At 34.5% G+C, this 27,001-nt stretch overlaps 1 protein-coding gene across 1 annotated transcript in view; it reads right to left on the bottom strand.

The window, feature by feature from the left end:
- nlk2 (nemo-like kinase, type 2) overlaps positions 1-27,001 on the bottom strand; it is a 65,719-nt gene that overhangs the window by 6,360 nt on the left and 32,358 nt on the right. Inside the window, exons 4-7 of the mRNA XM_042739713.1 lie at positions 14,018-14,125; positions 13,379-13,463; positions 10,440-10,649; positions 8,301-8,402 (exon numbers count right to left, since the gene is read on the bottom strand). Of these exons, the coding sequence (XP_042595647.1) occupies positions 8,301-8,402; positions 10,440-10,649; positions 13,379-13,463; positions 14,018-14,125 (505 nt within the window). The remainder of the gene's footprint in view (positions 1-8,300; positions 8,403-10,439; positions 10,650-13,378; positions 13,464-14,017; positions 14,126-27,001) is intronic.

Here is a 27,001-nt window from a genome sequence, read left to right as displayed (position 1 = left end):
GGTTGACACATGACATCATCAGCCAATCAACCCAGGCATCAAATCATCCCACCTCACAGCAGGAAGAGGGGAGTAATGGACTAAGCAAATTTGCTACTTGAAATCCTGGACAGGACTCAGACTGGTCACACGGTTAAACCTTACCCAAGGATGTCACAAGAATTTGAGGCAGTATTAGTGGATTGAGCCTCTGTATACAACCTGACGTTTGAGTTTTATACCTGGTATTACACATTAAGTTTCAGGAGACCAGTAATATGCCTGTTCACACCAAAAGTGGAAATGCTACATAATGAGACACAATCAATATCTAATGTTTAATTTTATGTTCTGCAGGAACTATGAGATTTCACTGTGGATGGGCCGATCTCCACTACATCAGAGACGTAGACAAGACGCGGTTGGAACAAAATTTACTAGAGAACCAAAAAAAAAGACTTACTTTTATCACTCATTTAACTGTGTAAAAGACTACTGATGTCTGTTATATTCATATTTCTTATGTAGATATATATCACAATATACTGTTATTCTATGCTATATAGTATATATCTACAGTATATTATATATAATGTTATTCAGCACTATTCTGTTATTTGCTATTGTATTTTGCACATAATAGTGTACATAAAGCCTCACTGCTTTTTTGAAAACAATACCTCTCTCTTCATTGTTTATATGTATATTTAAGTTTATTTCTATTCTGTCAATCCTTGTGTGGTGCTAACTAGTTTTTCGTTTAATTTTAAACAATGACAGTAAAGATCTATCCCTATCTATTCCTTCTATTCCTAAAATTAATAGTTTATTAAAAGAAACAAATGCTTATTTTACAAAATAGTAACTGACCCCCCCCCCACACACACACACAAAAAAAAAAATATTGCGTAAACATTACTAGCTAATATTAACAAAAAATAAACAAAAAAAAAAAAAAAAAAAGTTTATTAAAAGAGTACTTGTTAAAACACATTTTACAATATTCAAAAATTCTAATAAAAATGACAATTACCCTCCAAACGAACAAAGTTACTAGAGTGTCACTTTAAGGTAAAACCAGCTTTGATTTTCCTCTTCCTCACTGGCGACACAAGCCCAGGCTGCAGCTATGAAGAGAAGGAGGAGGAGCTGCGGAGTCACGAGATCGTTGAGAAACAAGTCCCGGTTTCCTGTGAAGCAGAGGCCACGTGACGTCCGTCCGCCCCACTGGCCCTGAAAAACCCTAGCAACACTGCAACAGGTGCAGGTTGCAGTGTTCCCTAACTGGCTCAGCTCGCTGCGGCTGTGTGGTCCGGGCCATCTCTCCCCACTATCACAAACAAGCCATTGATCATCCTGGCAGCAAAACAACACAAAGCCCTTCAGGCCCACAAGAGCAGGGAGAGCACAGCCCACCGCACCTGGGAGAGGGCCAAGCGGGGACAGACAGGTGGATAGGACTTGTCTGTTTGTTTATTTTTGCAGTTAACACACTAAAAAAAAACAAAAAAAAAAACAGGGCGCATTTCCTACGGGCACAAGAGGGGGAGGGAGCGCTGATATAGGAGCAGGCCATTAAACGAACGAATGCTGACAGAGACAACAGTGATTCCAGAGAACGCTGAGCTGTAGAACAGCTAACAGACTTCCTTCTGTATACTCAGAAGAATCTGAACAGTGCGTGTGTGTGTGTGTAAGTGTTATAGATATTGGGTCTTATTCACTAAAGCCAAGTACACACCACAGGACTGAAGCTTGCCGCTCTGTGCACATTTAACATTATCATGTTTTTGTTGCATACTGTACTTTAATCACAGACATCATTCTCACACAAAGCAACGGATCGGATTATTCTTGATAACATGTGAACCGACTACATGGAGGAAAGGTTTGATTTACATAACACGGGAAACTGTAAACCACACTAAACCCTTAAGCCACACAGGTCCAAAATGTGATGATAAGAATTTTCCATACACATTCATAATGTAACAAACATTCTGTGTATGCATATCATTAAGTTTGGGGACAGTATTTTTTATTTTTATTTTTTGTAAATAAATGAATTCTATTATATGTTTTTCAGCGAGGACACATAATATTGATCAGTGACAGAAAAGACGTTTATAATTTTACAAAAGGTTTCTATTTCAAATCAAAATCGCTCTTTTGAAATGTCATTTGACAATAAGAAATGTTTTCTGAGCAACAAACCAGCATATTCGAATGATTTCGGCTCATGTGACACTGAAGACTGGAGTAATGACTGCTGAAAATTCAGCTGTCATCACAGAAATAAATTACATTTCAATAAGTATTTAATCTGAAAAATTATTTATTTTGAAAGTGACACAAAGAAGAACTAAGACAAAGAATATTGGTCTATTTGTCTTACTTCACCTGGAAGTACATAATTGTGTAATTACGTAAATGCTACCTATATATAGTCTGTGCTTTGTTCATCACCTCAGCAACTGTCACCATCTGGTTTCCACATTCAGTGCTTTCTTTTTGCATGTTAACGCACAGTTCTGCTAACGCACAATATCTAACCATTTGTGGACTTTCTCTCCATGCCTGCATCTGTAATGGTAAGAATTTGGAGAAAGTCCTTATATGGGGATGCTTAGGGGTGTATATGCGAAACACTACTGCAGGCACACTGTCCCTCATTTATAATAACACAGATTCATCAACAATAATGGGAATATACGCTATACACACTTGCATGAGAACCTATTCTCAAAGTAAAAACACTTGTGCTAAAATTTTATCGATTGAAACTCATTGTGAGGAAAGCAGAGGAAAAAGAGAAAGAGGGAAAACAATGAAGAGAAGACAATAACAAAAAGAAGAGTAGCGCTCTGAGATAGAATATCATTCATCCAGGGCAGGGGTGTAACTCCTCCACCGGTCAGGCTGTGTGAAAGCATATTTGTTTCCGGTTCCAGTTTGAATGGCAGCACTTAGCGCTGGTTTTCGAGCAGGAATGGAGAACGCGCTGAACTCCGTATCTCTCAGATGGACTCAGATGCCCACACTAATCTGACTAAGTGTTAGAGCCGATATGGTGAGGATGAAGTTCCCTGAAGCCCCCGAAGGATCTCATTTCAAAACAGCCCAAATCAGATCTTCTCTATTTATAGCAAGAAACAGGACAGGGCGTAAAAAGTGTCTGAGGCCTCCCACATTGATGCGAACATCAAGATGAACACATTAATGATGGGTCTTTTAAAATGTAAATGGGAGCTGTGAAAGTATCACCTCCTTGTCAAAACAATCTCACCAATAAAGCCAAGCACAAAAAGCTTCTACACAATCAATAAAAAAATACAATATTTGACTCTCTGATGATGTCGAGGACATTATTTTTTATAATGATGTATTATAAATATTAGAAAGAAAAGGGTATTAGAAAGAAGAATATATATATTCTTAAGATTATTTTTTTCCCTCAAAGAAAACTAATTCTGCCAATGCCAATACATGAAGAATGTATCTTGAAAATGTGCTACATATGAAAATGTGTGTGTGTACAAAGGAAAAATAAGATAGCATCTCAGATACTAAAATAAAATAAATTTAAATTATATATTTGTTAATAAAAAATGTTAAGAGAATTAATATCAATATGATATTAATAATCATAAAATGCTCTACTTAAAATTCCCAAATCACCAATTTTATATAAAAAAACTTAAAGAAAAAACAGTAAAATCAATGAAGAAAAGTACATGTACTGTATGATTATTCATAAACATGGCTCATTTATTCTTAATAAACAATATTAAGACTTTTGTCTCATCTTGTACTAATGATACTAGCATAATTTTATTTGACTATTTATGGTTAAATAATTGACAAATACATGCTTATGTTTATTAATCACACATTAAATAGTGAACTACACATCAAAAGTAAATATTTAATAATTTATCAAACAGAAAAAAATTCAATGTTTCATGAGCTGAATAGCATGAATTTGCTAAAAAAAAAAAAAATCTGTGCCTGCCTCAATAACCGAACACTGGTTATTACGTGGTGCTGTCGCACCAAGAGGGGAAAATAAAACATCCACCATCTGTTAGCAGGTGCCACAGAGTTCAGTTTGGGGCAGACATCAAGCTACGCAGCCCATGGTGATGTGGGATGGGCCACATCTGCTCCAGCTCTGCACTCGGTCACCATGCAAGACCCCCTAAAATCAATAAACACACAACCTAACCCCAATCTTCCTATCTAAACCCAACCATATGGGCCTATGTAAGCCCACCCAACACTGGGGTCATCACTTTCTGACCTGAGTGTGTGTGCGTGTGTGTCCTGTGGGAGAGCGTGTAGATGGAAATCTGATCTGATCATGTTGCCTCTCTGCTAAAGCGGAAAAATCAGCATGGACCCAAGCATACATCTGTTTCCAAGAGCTCCCTGCTGGCTTTTACATACACACCAGACAGGTGGTGGAACCACATTCAGGTGACTTACGACCAGGATATGTGAGCAGAGCTCCACTCCACTCACTCTGCCTACGACCAACAAGAGCAAAGTTTTAATGGGCAGAGGAAGCACTAGCATAATCCATTAGAAGTATCAGTTGTTTCCAAGGTGTTTATCCTACTCAGGGTTGCAGTCAACATGTGTTTCTATTGTGTTGTCTTCACCCAATCACACACAAAAACAAACATACAGCATGACCTGTGCAGTTCAATTTATATAAACATAACTTTAATGAGCAGTTTCTTTTAATGAATCAGTCAAAAAGAATCATAAGTCATCAGTTTGGTTCAGCCTAACATATAAATCCGTCATAGCAGTTAACAAATTAACATCTGACTCCATTGCTGACAGGATGTTTATATGGAAATAAACAGTTTAAGCCAGACATTCATTAAAAACTGATAAAATGTGTATGTTAAATAGCATGGGATATTTATATATTATAAATAGTAAAAATGAAAAAAAAAAAGAAAAATTAATAATAATAATAATATATAATAATATATTATATATAATATATATATATATATATATATATATATATATATATAAAATTACAATAATAAATTATAATTATTTGTTGTTTATTTATATTCATATAATAATATTAATACAGAAAAATAATAATATAATAATAATATAATAATAATAATTAATAATAATAATATAATAATATAATATTTAATTATTTTATTTTGCAGTAACCATAAGTCACTTCAAAAAAAGAGGAATGTTTTAATGGGAAAAGGTGATAATTGCATAATTAATAATTGAATAACAATTCGATCTAATATTATTAATAATACAACTAATTATTTAAAAAAAAATCACAATAGTATTATTATATTTTAATAAAAATAATTTATTATTATTATTATTATTATTATTATTATTATTATATTATAAGTAGTAGTATTACAATATTCATAATTAAATATTATTAAAAAATAATTGTTAAAATTATAATTTTCAATAATAAAAATTTATTTTTTGAGTGTACTATATCAGGTCAGGCGTGATTTCATGTTGACTATTCAGAAGTCTACATCTAATCTTCAGCTGAATTACTTCAGGCAAGGAGGAACAAATTATATATTAAAAAAATCTTGTTTATTATTTGTATTTCTTATAGGAAGAGTTCCTTGATTAATCCATGTGGTCTTTCTGTTAAAGCTGATTGACAAATGCGCTCTTGCTGGTTAAGCTAGTTAAGAAGTCTGGTAAGGACACAAACACACTAGCATCCAAAACACAACCTATGCTGAAGTTTTATAGAGCAGATAGAGCAGATACACCACAACCTCTCACTTTCTTTCCTCTCAGTCTATATGACAGCTAAGGTAAGGTAGGGTCTCTTTATATCCTCCCACTCCAGCAGAGGCTAAAAGCTTCCTCTCTTTCTAGTAATGGTAAGAGCCTTGCAAAATTAATAGAAGTAATGAGGTCCCCTGTGGAGGCAGCCGAGTTGATCTTAAGAGTCAGACCACTTTTTAGATCTCTCAAGTCCTGCTCTCTCTCAGACAGACCTCGTCTCTTTCTTCCTCCCGCCTATCCACTCAGCCAAATCCTGAGCGACTGTCTCTATCTTGAGCATGGGCATTAAAGCATACCACATCTCCCAACACTGTTGTTGAGAACTACGCTGAAATGCCTCTTGAAATCGCTCTGCCAGACTCTCTGGAGACTCTCCTCTCTCTGCCATCTTTTTCACTCAAAAGCCTTCTTGATAAGCTCTTCACCTTCACAAAAGTGGAGGTGGAGGTCTGGTGTGCCATATTCACCAGTCATTAAGACTCCAGCAATGTGAAGTCTGATTGTAAAGCCACCTCAGCCATCTAAACGCTCTTCATTGCCTTGACTTCTGCAACCTTCCCCCATCAAACGGTGACTAAAAGCATAGCCAACTATAAAGAGAACAAAAGTTATTCAAGAAAACACTGACCCAGACACATGATCAGACCCGTGAAGAATGGTGTCATCACAATACCCCTCAGACCCATCAGAGACCCCAGTTCTTTCAGTCTCCAAAACCTGCTACACGTAACGGGAAGCTCAGCTGATCTACATGATTAAACATCCTGCTCTAGGGCCGGTCGACCACACACAGGAGGCAGCATCGAGTGACAAGGTCAGCCAAATGTCAGTGTGAGAGTGTGTGTGTGTGTGTGTGTGTGTGGTTGGCTGAGATTAAGGCTGGTGAATGCCGAACGAAGAAACAAGTGCCTCTTCACATATAGGCCTAAATGGTAAAGACTTTCTCTAGCCTAGCAGGTGCGTGTCTGTATGCACGTGTGCAAAGAGGCGGGCTTCTTGGTGAGTCGCCAGGCATCAGGCTGATGCAAAGCAGGAAGCAAAGGTCCACAGCCCTTGTGCTGCAGTTCCTGTTCTCTGCAGGGTATCGCCTTTTCAGCGTAGCTGTCTAGAGCCACAGAGCCAACACCCAGCACCAAATCACACATACACACTCACAAACACACACATATTCACACTCACACACTGATAACTTTCTATATACTCAATACCATGAGCTTTTCACTTTAGCAAACAAGGAAACAAAAGGCACTTGGAGATGAAAACTATTTCTAGACTTTCAGAAATGCATATTAATGGAACACGACAGAAGATAAAACCTGAAGTGCTCGACTTCTGAGCCATGAGTAACTGCAAAATGAATGACTTTTTTAAATCATTTTTTTGCTAAACATGCCCCACATCTGCCATTGGCTGGACAAAGAGATAGCCCCGCCCTATTATTTGTATAGTATTATAGCACTTTAGTATTTGTCAATCCTTTGCCAATTTATTTATTTGTTTTCATAATTATGTTATGGCAAATAACCAATAAATGACATATAATAATAATAATAATATATATATATATATATATATATATATATATATATATATATATATATATATATATATATATATATATTAATTCATTATAAATAAAAAGATAAAATCAATTGTTTTAAATGCTACATGTGCTGATTAGTAGTTTAAGATCAGCCATTTATTTGTTATGGCTGATAACTGCTAAATGGCGGATATTAAAATTATGTTTGATTTGAATAAGTGAATTAATTCAAAACAGTACATTAAATCAATCATATTAATGCTAGATGTGAATCTAGGAATCATAACATTATAATGGATATTCATTTTGAGGTTTGCTAAAGATTACATTTAGCAGTGTTAAAGCATTAGTGTTTTTACAAATGAACTTCAAGTGAACGTTAAATAAATGGATAGATACTAGCATGCACAATGAAATAAACAATATTGACTGATACCAATTTGGGAAAAAAATAAATCTCATGACTCGATATCATTCATCACTAGTATTTCTGTTTTAATATTTAGTCTACACACTGAATTGCTGCACGCAAATATGTCGATAACAGCCATCACGTCTCTCTCTCTCTCTGCTCTCATCAACTGATCAATCAGTCTGTCAGTGGATATGATGCAGGGCAGGAAATGGAGAGACTGCAGGAGGGAGAGGGGCCCAGAGCGAGCGGAGCGCCGGGAATCCTGCAGCAAAGGCTGATGGGAGATTTCTGCGCTCCGGGGGCAGTAGAAGCGAGTCAATTCCATAAACAAGGTGCACGATCGGTCAATAGGTGCCGTCACTCAGCGGGAACAGCGAGTCGCCATGGCAGCGCCACAGGGCCTGTTTATAATCAGGCTTCCTGGGACCGAAAATATCAGTGCAAGGGAGCGTTTGAACAGCATACAAGCCACTAATGAGTCATTGTCTTTCATGAAACTGCTTCAAACAGCATGTGCCTAGATTGTGGGACATGGTTTGATTTCAGACTCACCTGTTTATGTGGTCCTCTCAGGATGTGAGCTCTGGCCCCCTCACACGCTGTCCTCATGGCCTCCAGAGACGGAGTCCCAAGCAGATCTGTGATCAAGTCCAGCTAGTACATAACAAAAAAAAAAGGGAAGAGCAGATGAGTTTTGTGTTCAGAATGAATAAAGAAGAGCATTTGTAAAAGAAGCATAAAACAAGCTCTTTGTACATATATCCCCCATGAAATCCAGGAGTACATTTTTGCCACTGAAGAGTTCTGATTTATTTATTTTTTTAACATATGAATTTATTTGTTACTGTATCTAGCTCACTGGTTTCCTCATTTAGAAGATATCCAGGGATTTTCAGGGATACCACATATTCAGGAGTGTGATTATTTACAATCAAAACAATAAATTAAACACTTAATATAAATCGGCTAATATAACAATTACAATTACTAAGAAATGTAATAACAACTATTGGTAACACTTTGCTTAAAGCCTCTATGTATAATGCATTACAAAGGTATTCATGATGTACGTTGTAATGCATTATATCTTTTCATAAAAAATTATAACCAAAGTTAAAATGAATTATAATATTTTTTTTTGTGATCAACTTTTTATTTTTTATATTAACAAAACAACATCCAAATGAATTATAATTTTTGAAAGTTTGTTTCACATTTTTTAATAAATCATAATACATAAAAAAGTAACAACAAATAAATAAATAATAATAAAAAATTATAACAACTGTTATAGTTGTTTTTTTATGAGATCATACAATTAATTATATGGCTCATACTAAGGCTTAAGTCTTTATAATGCATTATATATAAAGACCTTAAGTAAAGTGTTACTAAATTGTTAGAAATGTAAACTAACTACAACAACAACAACAACACCAACAACAATAAAAATAATAATAATAAACTGTATTGCATAACTATTTTAATAATACATTTGATACAGTAATATAATATAAAAAGTTAATTGTATTTTTTTTTTTTTTTTTTTATAAAAAAAAAATAAAAAACACAAAATGACCGATTGTAACAAAAGAGCAGGTGAAGGACAATGGGAAATTGTCCTTTAAATCAAATTCTTTACTGGAGAGAATTTAATGAGCCTTTAACGGGATGTCTATGTGCTGTAGGTGCACATTCAGGGCTGTGTGGACACACATACACACACACACACACACACACACACACTGTGAACTACATAAAACTAAAAAGTGTATCTGTAGTTGTATTTCTCAAACAGTTTCTTACTTATGTTACTGCATCATACTTAATGTTTATGAGACTCTCAACAAAATAAGAAAAGAGGCTTCTGTGCATATGTGAAAGCTAGAGAAAGGTTCTGCTCATGGCAAACACACAGCTATGGAGGACAGAGGGCTTCTGGGTCAAGGCCACACTGGGACTTCAGTACAACAGAGCCTTGAGCTGCCCCCGCTCACTCATTAGCATGGCTGTACAACATTTGCCAAAAATACTGTACATCAAGGTCACATGTTTAGCATCAGCATCCAAGATTTTCTGTTTTGACTAAGAATGTAACAAAGCTTGGTATCTACAAAAGCACTACTAATGTAACTTTTCTCGTTTATTAAATTATTAAATATCTACCATACCATGTACTTTGAGGTAAAAGCTGTCAGAATGTAAAGAAAAAAATGATCTGAAAAGATTAGTGACTTTAACAGCTTATGCATTTGCTTGAATCACATAATCTGTCAGATAAAAAAGGTCAGGCTTCAGTTCTTGCAGTTTTATCCATGAAATATGTTGCAGTTCCTAAGGAAGTTCCTAAAGCCAAATGGTTAGAAAGCTTTTTGTTTACTTGCCAAAGCCAATTTTGACTCACATTTGGCACTTGGCAAGTGTTAATTGTGGACCCTGATAAAGCAGCTAAACTACTTAACACATCTGAGAGGCCAAATGATCCAAAATCTACAATGATCCTCAAATACCGCAAAGGGAGCAGATACTCATTAGCTGTTCTACAGCTACACCAAAAATCAGAAGGTTCTGATTGGCTGATAAGAATGTTGACACAGGAACATGTTCTACTTGTATAAATTACAATGAATTGTGTGAATAAGCCAGATTCTGCCTACAGATCGAGCGCTGATCATGAGCGTAGGTGAATACCTGTTGGATGGGACTCTGGGCCTGGAAGAGGATGCGTCGGCCAAGCAGCTCGGCAAAGATGCAGCCCACAGACCAGATGTCGATGGCATTGGAATAGTGCCTGCTCCCCATCAGGATCTCTGGCGCTCTGTAATACTGCGTCACCACCTCCTGGGTCATGTGACGCGACTCGTCCAGCTCCTCCACTCTTGCCAGGCCAAAGTCACAAATCTGTGCAGAATTTAGGATTAATATTTACACACTTAATAGGCTGACGAGTGAAGTCTGAGGTTTGCATTTCTTGATGTATGGAGAAGATGTTTTTTTCCAATAAATCAAGCAATAAAACCAAAATTAGACGGAGAGGCTCATTCATATTTGAACCAAACAGATAAACAATAAAAGTGCTATAAACACAAGTCCCAATTTCCAATCATCTTGAGCTGCTTGAGTGCTCCTGGGAAATAAATAAATGAGAAAAATATCTCTGCCTCTTCTCTCCACCCACTCTCAGAAAGAAGGCACAAAAGGGCCTATCATGCATAACTAACAATCTACCTAAGCAGCTCCACCCAGTTTTTCCCAGAGGAATATTTTTATGCATTCCCACAAGACAAATTCAAATCCTGCAAGCAACGCTTAAATATGCAATTTATTGAAACGATTTTTTGTGTCTTCTTGTTCCATTCAAGTAAAAACACCAGAGAAGCTTTCAGAGAAATCTTAATCTTTATTCTTAAAATATGCACTTAATGGAAACACATTTATCAAAAAAGACCAGTATTATTTTACTATAATTTATACAATATTTTGTATTTATTAATAATTTGAATCTACTTTTATTTTTATATTTTCAAGTTTTCATTTTACTTTTGGTTTAAGTTTTATGAATTTCAGTTGTAGTGTTAGCAATTGTAGTACTTCAACATTTTATTACAGTTAGTTGTTTTTCATTTTATTTTATATTAAAATCTAATATTGATTTTTGTTATTTCAATTAACAAAAATTATTTTTAATAGCATTAGATTAAAAGCATTACTAAAAAGACACGTGACAGATTAATTTGCTCAGATAACTGGCACCCAAAAATGACAATTTTGATCTCTCAAACAGATATTTATTATTATATAATTTCACAATTTGTAATTTGGATATAACTGCTAATGATAAGTTGTGGTACATATTGAAATGTAATACTTATTCATGAGTCTCATAGAGCCCACAACAACAATAGAAAACATATTATGGATATAAAATAAATCAAATTCAAACCTAGATCAAACTCAAGCATGTTTGATTGCAGGACATGGCCATAAAATAAGGTCTGGAACGTAATAGCTAAATGAGGGAAACATTCTTCTTTTTCGGAAATGGGGATTAAGGACTAAATGAAGCAGCGCATGCTAAATGATTCCCTCTCTGTGGTCCAAAAGCACAATCTATTCCCGCTCTCCCCTCAAGCACATTTCTCATGCTGCTGGGTGAAGTCAGCGCGCACATACACAGAGAATTTCTCTTTTTCTTTATCTCTCTCTCTCTATATCTCCCATATCAACCTTGCCTTATCTTTTGCAGCTGGACTCTCTCTATGGGATCCAAAATTAAGATTTATGTCAGGAACTGAGCAGATGAATCAATCGCAAAGGGGCCCTGACCCCCTGGAGCCAGAGATTGAGTGTTAGTGTGTGTACGCTGGTGCTGTAGACCTGGCCTGGCCAGACAGATATGAAGCGTCCTTGCTCTTCGGAAAAAAAGGACTTATAAAGACAGAATTCAAGGCCCATAGGCTAGAGTATATAATGCTAAAATAGCAGGAGAGCACAGATACAAAAGAAGCCAGTAGAGCTTAAACAGGAAAAATTTCACATATACGTACAATTATATATATATATATATATGTATATATATTATATATATATATATATATATATATATATATATATATATATATATTATATATATGGATAGATAGATAACCATAAGTATTACATTTCAATATGAACCACGAAAACAAATCTACATTTCTTATACTAATCATTAGCTGTTACAACCAAATTTAAAATTTTAAAATGATATAATAATAAAATAACTGTGTTTGAGACAATTTTTTTTTTTTTTACTTTTGGTAGCCAATTAACTGGCCTAATTTTTCAGTCACATGACTGTTTAGTAGGGCTGTGCAAATAATCGAATACGATTATTATGCGCATCTCGTCAGTAAAGGCAGTTCTGTGATTAGTAGTAAATCTCCATCACGTGCTTTCAGATGGAGCAGCATTTACTACACAGAGCCGTAGTTCACTGACAAGCTACGCAATATTGCGTTCATTATCGGCGATGTATCTCGTGCGATTATGAACGTGATATTGCATAGCTTGTCAGTGAACTACGGCCTTTACGGTTTTCGTATTTGTCATCCTTTCCTATCAAAATGGTTGCATATGAATGCAAAAACACAGAAAATCGAACCTGGTCCTAATTTTTTTTATGACGGACGAAAGTTTTGGAAGCAGTGTGTAAACATGATTGACAACATAAGGTTGTATTTATATTTTAACGTGCAAATATTTCAGACCAGAATTTCAGACTCAGTGTGCAAAGACCTTAATGCTAAAAAAACAAAAACAAATTATAAAACAGTTTTAAAACAATTTAAACCGGTTTATATGTTAACATACAATTTAAAATATAAATTATTTCTGTAATGGCAAAGCTGAATTATAATGCTTTGTGAAAACCATATAAACAGAAAAATAGTTGAATAAGAAGTTTGCTAGATTTTAAACTACTTAAAAAAATTGATATCATGTAAACAACTGTCTTAAGAGTTCAACCACAAGGTCAAATTCTGAAATGATAAATTACATACAACCACTGAAGCAAAATTACCAGAAAATACAAAATTTCGACATAGGAAAAATTGTCAACAAATTAATAGTTTGACTAATATTTCACTTACCTTAAGCACACAATTGCTGTTGACCAACAGGTTACCGGGTTTAATGTACCTCAGCACAATGCACACAACATGTACATCAGTCATTAAAGACATTTTAACAAAAAAAACAGCAATTAAATAAATCATACTGACACAAAGCATTAAAAATAAGCAGACTGCGCTGTTACACTGTACAGGTTTCTGGTTTGGTTTGGTCAGACTTTTGCGCTATGGTGCCATTTTTACTCTAAGATGTAATAAAGCTTTGTTTCACTTTAAAACACTGAATTTTAATGTGTTTCATGTGATTCATTAGGAATTAGGTTAACTGGTCTCTTTAAGACCTATCAGTTGTCCTGCAGTAAACACAATTTCAAAGAGGTGACTGTTTCTTGCTCTTCCATTTGTATTCTTACACTATGAGTGGTCCGTCTCTTCCTTCTCATTTTCTTTGGTGAGAATATGATAGTAAGGAACAACAAGTAGAGGTGTGTGTGTGTGATTGTCTGTGTGTTTCTCTACCCATTAGATTTGGTGAAGAAAGACTCAGCATGGAGAATGTGTGACTGAACTCTGAGGGTGAAGCTTTTGAAATAAAATTTTGAAATGAAGGGCTTAGTGTGTGTGTGTGTGTGTGTGTGTGTGTGTGTGTGTATCTCACCTCGGAGGATCTGGTAGAGAAAGACTTTGACGTGGTCAGAGCTCAGGGGCTGTGGAGACACGATGATCTTATGGAGGTCACTCTGCATCAACTCCGTCACCACATAACTGAGGTAAGTGTTATGTCAAGGGAAACAAGCATGCCAAAAATAACAGCAGGGAGTTCACACATACAGCAGTGCTCCAAATGATGTGCAGTATTATCACTCATCTAAAAACAGAGCCAGTAGAGAGCGAGGTCACGGGGAAGTGGAGAGGGTGAACGTTAAGAGGACTAGTATTTGTCTAAAGTGTCACTCCTAAACTGAAGCATGAAGTCAACAGTATTATTCGCACACTATTATATTTTTTAAATCACTGATTTTACAGATGTAAAATGTGATAGTAGACCATAAATTTTATTTTGACCCCCAATTTTTTTTTTTTTTTAACAATTTTCCAACTTTAGTTACAGCTTTGTGGAGCTACCAGCAAAACAGCTGTTTTTGAAAACAATAAAAAGGTATCGTTTGCATTGTTAAACTTGTTAGTTTACAGTGTACCATGAAGCTTGTTGACATTTTCTGTCTCAAATTGCACTGTGAAGATCAATTTTAGTAAATCGTGTATCTTTTTCTTTTTTGGATAGAATTATAAACAAGTTTATATATATATATATATATATAATACGTTTATATATATATATATATATATATATATACTATATATATCTATATATATATATATATATCTATATCTATATCTATATCTATATATATATATATATATATATATATATATATATATATATAGATATATATTTAAATAAAATAACTATTTAGTTAAATAAGACTATATTACGTTAAATATTTCAATAAATAGTTTTTCTATAAACATTTAATATTATATTTATTATAAAAATTACTTTAAACATATAATTACTTATATCAAGAATAATTTTATGATTCTTTTTTTTATAACCATTTAAAAAAAAAAAAGTGACAGTTTAGTTACTTCAAATTGATAACAAACTACATTTTTGGCATTATTATTTAACAGTATCATTTATAATATTATTTACTTATAAACAAATATAAACATATATATCTTCATATTTCATATTCATCTGTGAAGAATAGACTTCATTACACACATTATAACACATTCATAAATATATATGAAAAAATTAAATTAAATTAAATAGTTATCCTTGATAACAAAATCTTTAAATTAATTTTGTTATTTAAATAATAACAAATAAATAATAATAAATAATATTATAAATAATACTGCCAAATGCATTGTTTGTTAAAAAATTTAACATGAATTGTCATGAACTGTTACAGTATACCTGCAAAGAAAAAAAGTGGAATTGCATTTTGCTTTCGATAGACAGCCAAACACTTGGCAGAACAGGTTTGTGAGGCTTCACAACAAAGATCAGGGTGTGATGTTGTGGGCATTAAGCGGTAATGAATGAAGACATTGAAAAAATGCATAAGAAGTGTTACAAGAGTCACTGAGTGAGCTGAATTCAAAAGGGAGAACGTAATCTAATCAGCACAACTACTATTACTATAATTCACTTCATTACGTGGAGACCGCCAAGGCTCAATGAAAGGCTCCATTTCCACGTCTAAGGGCATAAAAGGTCATATTTGCCCTCTATTAATTCCCAGAATATAAAACACACAACGATGAGCTACTCTTTGCCGTACTGTCCAGCTAATAAACAAACCTGAGAACTGTCACTTCTGAGTATCTAGGTCTGACCTTTATGTCGAGAAGATTATTATGTTGAATAATCTTCACCTGGAGACACACATTATGACTCACTCAAGTGCTAAAGAACAAACAAGGAGCAATTATCTGCCTCAGCGCTACTAGTCTCTCAAAACAAACACCAACTTCAGCAATCAACACATATGAGCGCAGACTCAACACGTCGCCTGTCAGTAAATACAGTCGATGGAGAAAGCGTAGGAGAACTTCCTGGCAAAGACAAATCGCCTGTGATCTTTTTAGAAACACACAAAGATGAGCCGCTCTCTGCCACTCGGTCCAGTCGAGGATTCGCAATCGCTAGCAAGAGGTCAGGCACATGTCAAGGTTTGACAGATGCAGTGGTTCAAAAAAAGCTCATCCAGTCATAGACACAGTCAGCAGAGGCAACCCTCTCGTGTGTGTGTGTATGTGATAACTACAGCTGAGCATGCAGGACTGCTTGATCTACCCACCCCTCGGACAACCTCATCCCCCAACCTCCCCATAAACAAGAATTCTACAAGAGCGTCACAAGTATTTTCATGCCATCTTTCACAGTGTCACTGCAAATTGACACGGCTTCTCTTCGCAGCCTTGGAAGCATCTCTCTTCCACGTTTTGTGCCTCTTAGGCAGGTTTTTTGAGAGCTTTCTTTACATAATTAGTTTTTTTGAACTTGTAACCCAAAGAAGTAAACCTGCAAGCAACTCATCTTGCAATTATTTACATCTTGGAACATAAATGGGAAAAACAGAAACTAAAATACATTTTTATGACTCCAACTGGACTAAAATGGAATGAAAATGGCCAAAAATGTTTTAGAAAAGTTACATTAAGTACATACATTTTCACAGCCCTAAAATACTTACAATTATGAAACAAAATAAACTGAAACTAGATATCTATGATGGCTCAGTAATGCACAACACAATGAAATCTCCACAACACAACGAAATCACCACAACACAACGCATAGGAAATTTCACTGTGTTTTGCTAATTTCATTGTGTTGCAGCTTATTTCTGTTGTGTTGTTTCCGTTGTGTTCTGTTAATTTTGTTGTGTTGCAGCTTGTTTCCATTGTATTGCGGCTTGTTTCCATTGTGCTATGGCTTGTTTCCGTTGTGTTATGCTAATTTCGTTGTTGCAGCTTGCATTCATTGTGCCGTGGCCTGTTTCCATTGTGTTCTGCTAATTTCGTTGTGTTGCGGCTTGTTTCCATTGTTTTGTAGCTTGTTTCCATTGTGTTGTTCTAATTTTGCTGAGTTGAAACTTGTTTCCCTTGTGTTGTGCGAATTTTGTTGTGTTGCGGCTTGTTTCCGTTGTGTTCTGCTAATTTCGTTGTGCTGCGGCTTGTTTTCATTGTGTTCTGTTAATTACTTTGTGTTGTGTACAACTAATCAAAACATTAAAAAAAAATTACAGTAAAACCAACAATTTTAGAGTAAAAAAATAACACAAACTAAGTTAAACTGAAAACATCCATTGAAAATAATTAAAAAATAAAACTACAATAAAGGTGATTTCTGTGAACAAAATCCAGTCATTTCAATAGGTAGCTAACCACGCGATCATGTATTCTGTGTGAGGGTGAAAATTTCCCCACGCAGATTTAGCAAGTTGATTGCTCAAATTTGCCAAGTTGACCACAACACCAAGCTGCTTGATTTGAAAGTGATGTGTTTTTTTTTTACATTTACATGTATTATACAAAATTTAGTATTAGTATTTACTCTAAATATAGTTTTTGCTGTAACCCTAAATGAGGTGATCACCCAGAACACTCTAGAAACCACAGAGTACCAGCCTAGAAACCACATAAAACCCTAGCAGCATGCTATAACCATGAACACCTTAGCAAACATACACCACGTCCCTGAACTCAGAACACTCTAGCATTATGGCTGCAAAAAATCCAGTTACGTGGCTACAATTTGATAGCATATGGACTATAAACAACTGATTCTCTCCTCTTTTTCTCTCTTTTTTTCACATCCACTATGAAACAAAAGCAGTATTTGTTCCACAGCTCTTTGTGGGGTAATAAAACATTACTACACTGCAAAAGGGCAATAGAACTCTGCTGTTAATTTGCCACACGAACTGGGATTCTCTGAGTATTTAGTAACATGCTATACCTAGAACATAAACCTTGTCAAAAAAGTGTAACACATCAACCAAAGCAAGTTAACAAGTCAGTAATATCATGCTAAATGCATGTTACTGCAGGCTGACAGAGTAAAATAGTATTCAATGTTGCAGTGACAATTTACCTCAGACTCAACCTCATGTCATGCTTTCTTCTGTGCTGGTTTCACAAAAAGCAGTTTTTTTAAGAATATACTGGCTGCGCTTTTCAATATAATGAAAAAGTGAATGAGGACTTGGGCTTTTTATCCTTTAAAAGGACAAACAAAGCACAATAAAAATATGAAACATGACTAGAGGAAACCACCAAACTTTAAAGTCATACAGAATAACATAAAAGTGAGTAAATAAATACCAGGTTTTGGTTGCTTGGATGAACAAACCCCTTAAAAAAAATCACACCCATGAGACTTTTTAACCAGGCTGGGTGTCTCAAAAGCAGACCTGTGGAGAGCTCCAGGCAGACCTCCACACGATATTTCGATAATCGCCTGAGAACAGAGGGCTTTTGTCACGTGCCTAATTAGCCTCATGCAAATGACGGCCAAGCTTGATTGCTTCACTGAAATGCAAATTACACATCCTCCGAGCTCGGTCCTCCGCAGAGCATTAGCACTGACGCAAAAAACACACACATACTGAAAAGCTGAATGAGGACTATGGGGAGTGAAGTCTGTGGCGCTCTGCCGGTTCTCTGTGGCCCGTGACTTTTTTTTATCTCTCCCGTGACTCTCTCTCTCTCCCCCCCACTAAATTAATGTGAAACCAGTGCTGCCGGATCACTATGCCAACTAGCACAGCTTGACTGTGGGTAGAGGTGGAGAGTCACCTGTGGCCTGGAGCCCCCCTCCAGAATGACTAACTGACAGTTGAGAGTTACAGAAGGAAGTGGAGTGATTCTACTAAACGGTTCCCATGGTGATGAGCAGTAGAAAACATGAATACACCTGCACGTATAGAGAAATGTACACACCTTGTCTCACGCACCTAAATCATACAGAATGAATGCACAAATACATACACTTTAACATTCCCAAAGATATTTGGTAAATCGTCTTAATATATGCCTGCCAACTATAGCTGGTTTTTACAATAAAAAAAAAAAAAAAAAAAAAAAAAAAAATTCAGACCTGTAAGTAAAGATTATTGGAAGTATGTTTTAGAAGATAATACTATTGTAGTCTTCTACTTTAAAATGTAACATTTAATTAATAATTTCTTTGCAATTTTTGTGAAATTTAGTCAGTAGTCAGTAGTGAAGAATTTGCTCTAACAGCGTAAAAGGGCATATATATATATATATATATATATATATATATGCATATTAGTGCTGTCAAGAGATTAATCGCATTTAAAATAAAAGTTTTTGTTTACATAGTATATGCATGTGTACTGTGTATATTTATTATGTATGTATAAATACACACCCATCCATGTATATATTTAAGAAAAATATGTTACGTTTATATATTAAATATATTGATATATAATATAAATTATATGAATATAAATATATACATGTAAATACATGTAAATATTTTCCAGATATATACTGTATGTGTGTATATTTATATATACATAATAAATATACACAGTACACACAGATATATTATGTAGATAAAAACTTTTATTTTTGAATGCGATTAATCAAGATTAATTGTTTGACAGCACTTATATATATGTGTGTGTGTGTGTGTGTGTGTGTGTGTGTCTGTGCAAAGTGTATATAACACATCTTTCAAACAATCTATAGAAAATGCATGAATCTGAGTCTATATATATACACAATAAAAATCTATTAAAGGAATTTCATGTACATTCATACACACACATTAAAATCAGATTACAAGATTTTAGTGCATTAAAATCAGAAGAATATTTCATATCACAAACAAAAAGGCCTGTATCCAACCTTTACATATCAACACTTCTTCAGTATTCAGCACCTGTCTGATAAACATGAACTATGGCAGGTATTATGCAAAGCCTATGATAAAGTTATTTACACTTGGAAGTCTTACAGGAAACAGACAGTTCTGCAGTTCAGTGAACTCTGAGGAAAAAAAATTAACTGCCACAATATGTATCTTTAAGATAATAAGAACCATTTCTAGCTATATAAATGTCTATCTAATTCCACAGTCCTGTCAATATTACTGCTTTAAGACATGCTATATGAATATCCACACACACACACAAACAGAAGCCCACCAACAAACATGCTGCACACACACACACAAACACAGCTCACACTTAGCCTACACGCTCATAGATTTGAGAATTGGTACAAACACACATTGCACACACAGAAAGGCGGGCTTAGCCATGTGTCGGACTGAACATGGCTTTCACAAAGTCCTCTCACATAATAGCAAGGTGTAATCGTTGCCAGATGCAGACGGAGGGAAGCGTATTTCACAGCTTTGCTGGGTGCTAATTGACCTGCTCGGAAACCTGAGGGGGGGGGGGGGGGATCTGCTAATTCTGCTGCTACAGTCTTTTCGGTAATTAAACCCAACGCACCTTGCTTCTGGCAGCCCATTGGCCACTGTAGCCTTTTATCTTCCACATCCTGAACTTCCTGCCTCAGCAACAACAACAGAGAAACGTGACTGGTTCAGCAGGTGAAATCACATTTTATACTTCTGAAGAGTCATTTCTGAACATCATGCGCATCGTATAACATAACAAATATGAGTATAAAGACTTCAAAAGAATAGAAGGAAGAGCTGAACACAAAAACAGACATCCCAAATGCACTTTAAAGGTGTATTGCAAGCAGCATGCCAGTTCAGTCACTGGCATTAACAATAAATCACGGATTTCTTTGTCCTTTAAGCACACATGACTCATTCTGTAATCATGAAAGCAATCTGTATTTGAGATAAGGCTTCTCACACCTTCAGCATGTGCGCCCAGAAAACACTCGCCGCATGATGCCCAGGAAAACACTTTTATATTATACCACACAAATGCTTACTGGCTCATCTAAATTTGCTTCAGATGCTCCACAAAAAATTAAATTAAATGAAATTAGTGCTGTCAAATGATTAATCGCATCCAAAATAAAATTTTTGTTTCCGTAATATACGAGTGTGTACTGTGTATATTTGTTATGTATATATAAATTAACACATTTAAGAAAAATATGTTATGTTTACATATTAAATATATTTATATAAAATATAAGTTATATTAATATAAATATATACGTGTAAATACATGTATATATTTTCAAAATATATACTCTATGTATGTGTATTTATATAAACATAATAAATATACACAGAACACACTCATATATTATTACGGAAACAAAAACTTACAAAAATAAAAAAAAAAAAAATAAAAAAGCACTAAAATAAAAAATAAAAAAATAAAAAAATTTATATTAACATCAAATAAATAACAATAGGTTAAAATAAAATAAAAAAGGAAAAATAAGATAAAACTAAATAAAACAAATGTATGAAATAAAATTACATAAAAAACAAGATATAATAAAATAAATGCTAAAATAAGGTAAAATAAAATATTAAAATAATAACAAATAAAATCAACAATAAAGTAAAAAGATAAGCTAAAAATGAAACAATTCAATAAAATATAACATTAAATAAAATAAAATGAAAAACACATAATAAAACTCATTTTGCATGAACTGCTCCTTTATTAACATATCTCACCTACACCAGAACTACAAAACTCAGAACCACCTAACCACTACCTACCTAACCGCTGTTACATAACTGAAGACAACATGGTGACAAACAATCTGAAATAGGCTTGAGGGGAGTTGACACTGGTTAAAAAGCCCTCTTTCAGACATACCACAGAGAAATCCACGTCCTCTTAAACTAGCAACCTCGTGACAACTGTATCAAAGACAAGGAAGATGAAACAAGAAAGTCACAGATGCATTAAAAAGCTTGACTTGTGTTCAGAACACAACTCGGCAGGTTGCTTCTCTTGACATTCTGAGTTTATTCAATAATAGATGCATGATAGGGCTGCATAGCTTGGCAGGTACTGACAGAAGCCTAGAGTAACTGTTCTAGCTATAAATAGTCTGCTAAGACAGCATCTGGGGGCACGCGCCCTCAGTGTGAAAGAGGTTGTGGTGAACACTGCTTGAAGTTCAGATATTTTACTGATCGTATCATCAAACTACCTGCACAGCCAAGAATGCCACTCCACCACACAGCTGATCTGCAGCAATATATTTTATATGTAAGAAAAACATTTATTTTTCATTTAATGTCATGCTTTTTTTTAGAATTTAGAATTTAATAAAATAATTTAATAGAATAATAGAATTGATAGGATAATTGAAGTTTTAATCAAATTTAAAATTTATTAGGATTTTATGATTTAGAGTTTATTCGTTTTTTTAAAGTCACAAAAATAGATACACTTTATGTTTATCAACATATTTTATGTGGGAGAAAAATAAATGTTTGTACTTATCATTTAAATGACAATCTTTCCTTAGCAACTATAATATAATATAATATAATATAATATAATATAATATAATATAATATAATATAATATAATATAATATAATATAATATAATATAATATACATTCAATATGTAATATTTAATATACATTTTAATATAACTCTAAACAGGTCTTTAAAGAAAATTAACAACAATGCCACTGGTTCCATCACAAAATAATTCATTTAAATGATCTTGAATGAATAACAACAATACATTTGTCATTTTTGTCTGAAAGAAAAAAATCTTTAAAAATAAAACTGTAAATATGTTTTGTGTGTGTGTGTGTGTGTGTGTGTGTGTGTGTGTGTGTGTGTGTGTGTGTATATATATATATATATTATAAAAAAAAACGTTTATGATGCTAAAAAACACCCTTTATAGGTGTGGCCCCAGAAAATGTTGGCAGGGCATGAAAAAGAAAAGTTCAAATTGGGAAAAAAAATCTTACAACTGAAGGAATACTTTAGGAATGGGCACCTGTACTCAAGTACTCAGATCATGAAAACGCAATAATGGCCTCTAAAAATGATTCTCATGATTAAAAAAGTCATGATGCAACTGCCAAAGATGTTTGTCTTACACATACATACAATTAAAATAAGCACAGATGGAACTCTTTCCATCGCCCCCCGTCCCACCCAGAGTACTCTGCTGATTTATCTGTTTAGTTCTCGAGCCGACCAAAATGCGCATCCCTAATGCATTTGTGTGTGTTTAACCGCGTCCTGCAGGACTGTGTTCCAGAAAAGCGAGCGCAGGCTCCAATGGAGGAGAGCCAGCACATCCCATCCCTGGGGATTCTGTTATGACACAAGTACATGAGAACACGTGTACCCACACGTACTCTGGCAAAAAACACCTACTTATACAGCATACTGTATATACAGAGCAAATATAAGGAAGTATGCTCTCGCATACATAGCTAAATCACATTTGAGAAGTTGGAAACCCAGTTCATGTAGCTAAACACTGACAGAAACCAAGTTAAGTTTAACTGTAAGAAGTAAACACAAGCATAACAAAAACATCCCTTAGAAAGCACCATAAAACCAAATAAACAAGAGGGGTTCTGTTCCAAAATCTAGTGAGTTGCCTACATAGGCATTTTAAAGGTCACGTAACCTCATAAGTGACCAATTTAGAATACTCTACCAAGACAGCAACTCTGCACAACACACAAATACAGTTCTAGACTACTCCCAATTGATTTCAATAGAGCGATCACAGATATTGAGTGATTATATTTCATTGTTATTTATACTCAGGGTATTTTTGGATATTTTTAGTATTGAATAGTATTGAATGACCATACATTTCAGATGCTGTGGAACAAGATCAGTCTGCTGGTTAGTCAGGATTTACCGTCCCATAGCGCAAAGTCACATGACTTTTTTGATGCGCTTAGAGGAATTTATTCGCAAAATGCATTTCTATCTCCCATTATTCGCATAAACCCAGAAACCCAGCTAATGTTGCCTTAAGACTGTAATACACTACACAACTTTCAAAAACTGAACAGGTTTTATAATACAAGGTATTCTACACTTGTCGATGTTCTAAAAGGTTACAGAAAAAAATGGGCATCCTACACTAAAACAACTAAGGATCACATACTACTAATTTCAAGCTGTTCCAAAACACAATTTGGCATGTTCTGAAACTTGAGTCATGTTTTGGGCAACAAAAATAGATATATTTTATCTCAGCAATATTTTATGTGAGAAAACATGCTTTTATTTTTCACTTAAATGTTAAGCTTTCTTTAAAAACAAACATACAAGTAATTTATTAGGCCTTTATAAAAAGTGCCAACACTCCCACTGGTTTCAAAACAAAAATAGATAAATTTTACATCAGGCAACACATTTTATGCAGCATATATGAAACAGCAGTCGAGCAGTCAGATGAAGAAATAACAGCCATTATGACAAGGAGCATTGCGCACAGTTCACACATCAGTCACTGAGAAAGACGCCATTCAGCAAAAGATATAATTAGCTGGAATACACAGCGGCAGTGTTGTATGAAATAACCTTTCCAAACAGGTCTGCTGAGGACCAGTGAGATCACCAGGCTCTGGAATATGGCTTTTTTATGAACTTTATGTGTGAATGGTACGTGTAGATGTCAAGGAACACACATTTTTGCATGTCTAACCATTTCAAAATGTACGGCTCAAGGAGCCAACCGCAAAGAATGTATTGATGTTTTTGTTTCTTAATCCATTCAAATGAGAGCACAAAGGTTTACTGTGCTGTGTAAAAGCAGAAGGATATGAGTCTTTGTTTAATCGGTTGAGTAAATAAATACGTTAAGCAGAACAAAGATAGTGGCACTGAGGGGGAACATTATCACACAGAATATGAATGTTCCTTTGCACCTGTGTGTGTGTTTAAAAGCGTTTACAATCTCTTATTATGCTGCTTCTGTAGAAGTCTGACTCTTGGGAAACGTAATGGAAAACACTATTAGCACTTTAGCCATCATCAACACTGTAAAGAATGATGACCTCTTAAGGGACATATTGCACTTTTTTAATATATTATTTTCTCCAAAACAGCCAAAATCAAATCTTCTGCAATAATTTTAGGGGTAAAATTTATGGAACTCTGCAGAATGGATATAAAAGTAGTGTACAAATGTACAAAAAAAAAAAAAAAGGCAGGAAACTTTCGGTTTATGATGGGCGAAATAAATTATAGTATTATTTTTATACTACTATAGTATCTAAAAATATTTCAGAGTTCTACCTCTTATTTTTAGTTTCATTTTAATTTTAGCTTTTAGTGCTTTTGTATTATTTATTTCTATTTCGCTTTTTCTATTTAACTAGATTTTTAGCTATTTTAGTATTTCAACTTTTTAAAATTTTTATTTCAGTTAGTTGCCAAGGCAAGGCATTCCTTATTATGTGGGTTTTTTTTTAAGTTGTTCTTCTAATATTTATATTTTATCTTTGAGATTTATTTTAATTAAGGGAAACAAGCTGTAATAGTTTTAGTTTTTGTTAACTATAACAACACTGGATCATAATTTATACATGATCTTTTTCCACCAACTATTTGCGTTTCTCTATATAAATGACCCCTATCAAGATTGGCTAAACTCACCTACCAACCATATGTTAGTTTATTCATGGTCCTGTGTCACATCTGTTAAGATTACATATACAACCAATTCTGAAGCTTTAGTTTTCATGTTATTTTTGCATATAAGTTAAATTAATCCTGTTTCCTAGGACATGTCCCCTTTAATTCTGGTGCCAAAATGGAGGAATGCAAGCATGACTGAATGTGCATTACATCTCTAAGCACTCTCATAGCCATAAAAATCAATCACTGTAGGGGGTTAAAAATGTATAATGTATGTTGCCTGGCACGTTCACCCTTTCTTCAGTGGATTTACTTGCACACAGCATTGTTTACTAATGTTATACATCTTTTAGATGATTCCTAACAAATCCAGACCTCAGCCAGCAGTCACGCTGCATGAGAAATATCTAAAAATACAAAAGCACAGGATAAATCTCCCAGCTAACTAACACAAAAGCCTTTTTTGTTCCTGATTTTGAAGACCTAAAATTCTAGCTAATTTAAGAGGAAGACTGTCCAGTTCGAATCATAGAAAGCTTCTTGGTATTTGATGGAAAAATTACTGTGAGAAAAGTGGCTTACAGAGTGCGTATCGGGTGACCGGGCAAGAGCAGTAAATGGGGAAAGCATGTAATTCCTCTGATTAAATTACATACCAAATTAAGAAGCTGGGGATGCCTTTAGCGTCCTGCAGACCACATCTAGGAAATATCAGGGGAAAGAAATGGCCTTAAAAATAACATGTTAGCTTTTTCTGAAATCCTTCTGAAACATCAACCCAATATTCCACTAATATTTAGAACAAAACCATTAGGCGATGGAAAGAAAAATGAGGAGAAAAGAAGACCCCTTTTAACCTGTGATAATCAGAGAGCAAGACAGAACAGTTTTGCCTATACTGTAAATGGCATACTAGTTCCCATAAGTACACTGGATCATTCCTTGCCATCAAAAACATTCAAGCACAGCATGAGGCAAGCCATCACCTCTCTAAACATAATGTTCAGCTTGATCCCACTTTAGCAACCACAAAAGGCACATAAAAAGCATTTGCGCAGCAATTTAAGACTTTAAAACAAGGCCTCAGATGCCCTTTCGACGCAGAAGCTCTGAAATCTACAAGCTATTGTTTCCTACTGCTACTTACAATTTTTAAATTGTTTTCAAGCTCCAAGCTTTCAAGGTCTAAAAACCACAAAGAAAATCTGGGATTTAAAATGCCATTTAAACCTGTAAATAAACAGAAAGCCTGAGGATTCTGAAAAATGTAAAACAAAGAAATATGTGTGATTAACTGTATGATTAACTGAAATAAATCCAAGCTGGCGTGGAGTGATTACCAAATTGCAAAAGCTGCAATTTAATTAAATAAATATAGGCAATGTGTGTTTTAGAGTGAATTGTGGCACTGTATTCTTTTATACACGCTCATGATCTGGTATTTTAGTATCTCAGTATCTTTTCAATATAATAAAAATTGTAATAGTAATATAATCA

Source organism: Cyprinus carpio, chromosome B15 (assembly GCF_018340385.1).
Source record: "Cyprinus carpio isolate SPL01 chromosome B15, ASM1834038v1, whole genome shotgun sequence".
NCBI classification, from domain to species: Eukaryota; Metazoa; Chordata; class Actinopteri; order Cypriniformes; family Cyprinidae; genus Cyprinus; species Cyprinus carpio.
Note: the sequence above shows the minus strand (reverse complement) of the source record. Positions and strands in the feature narration are given on the sequence as shown.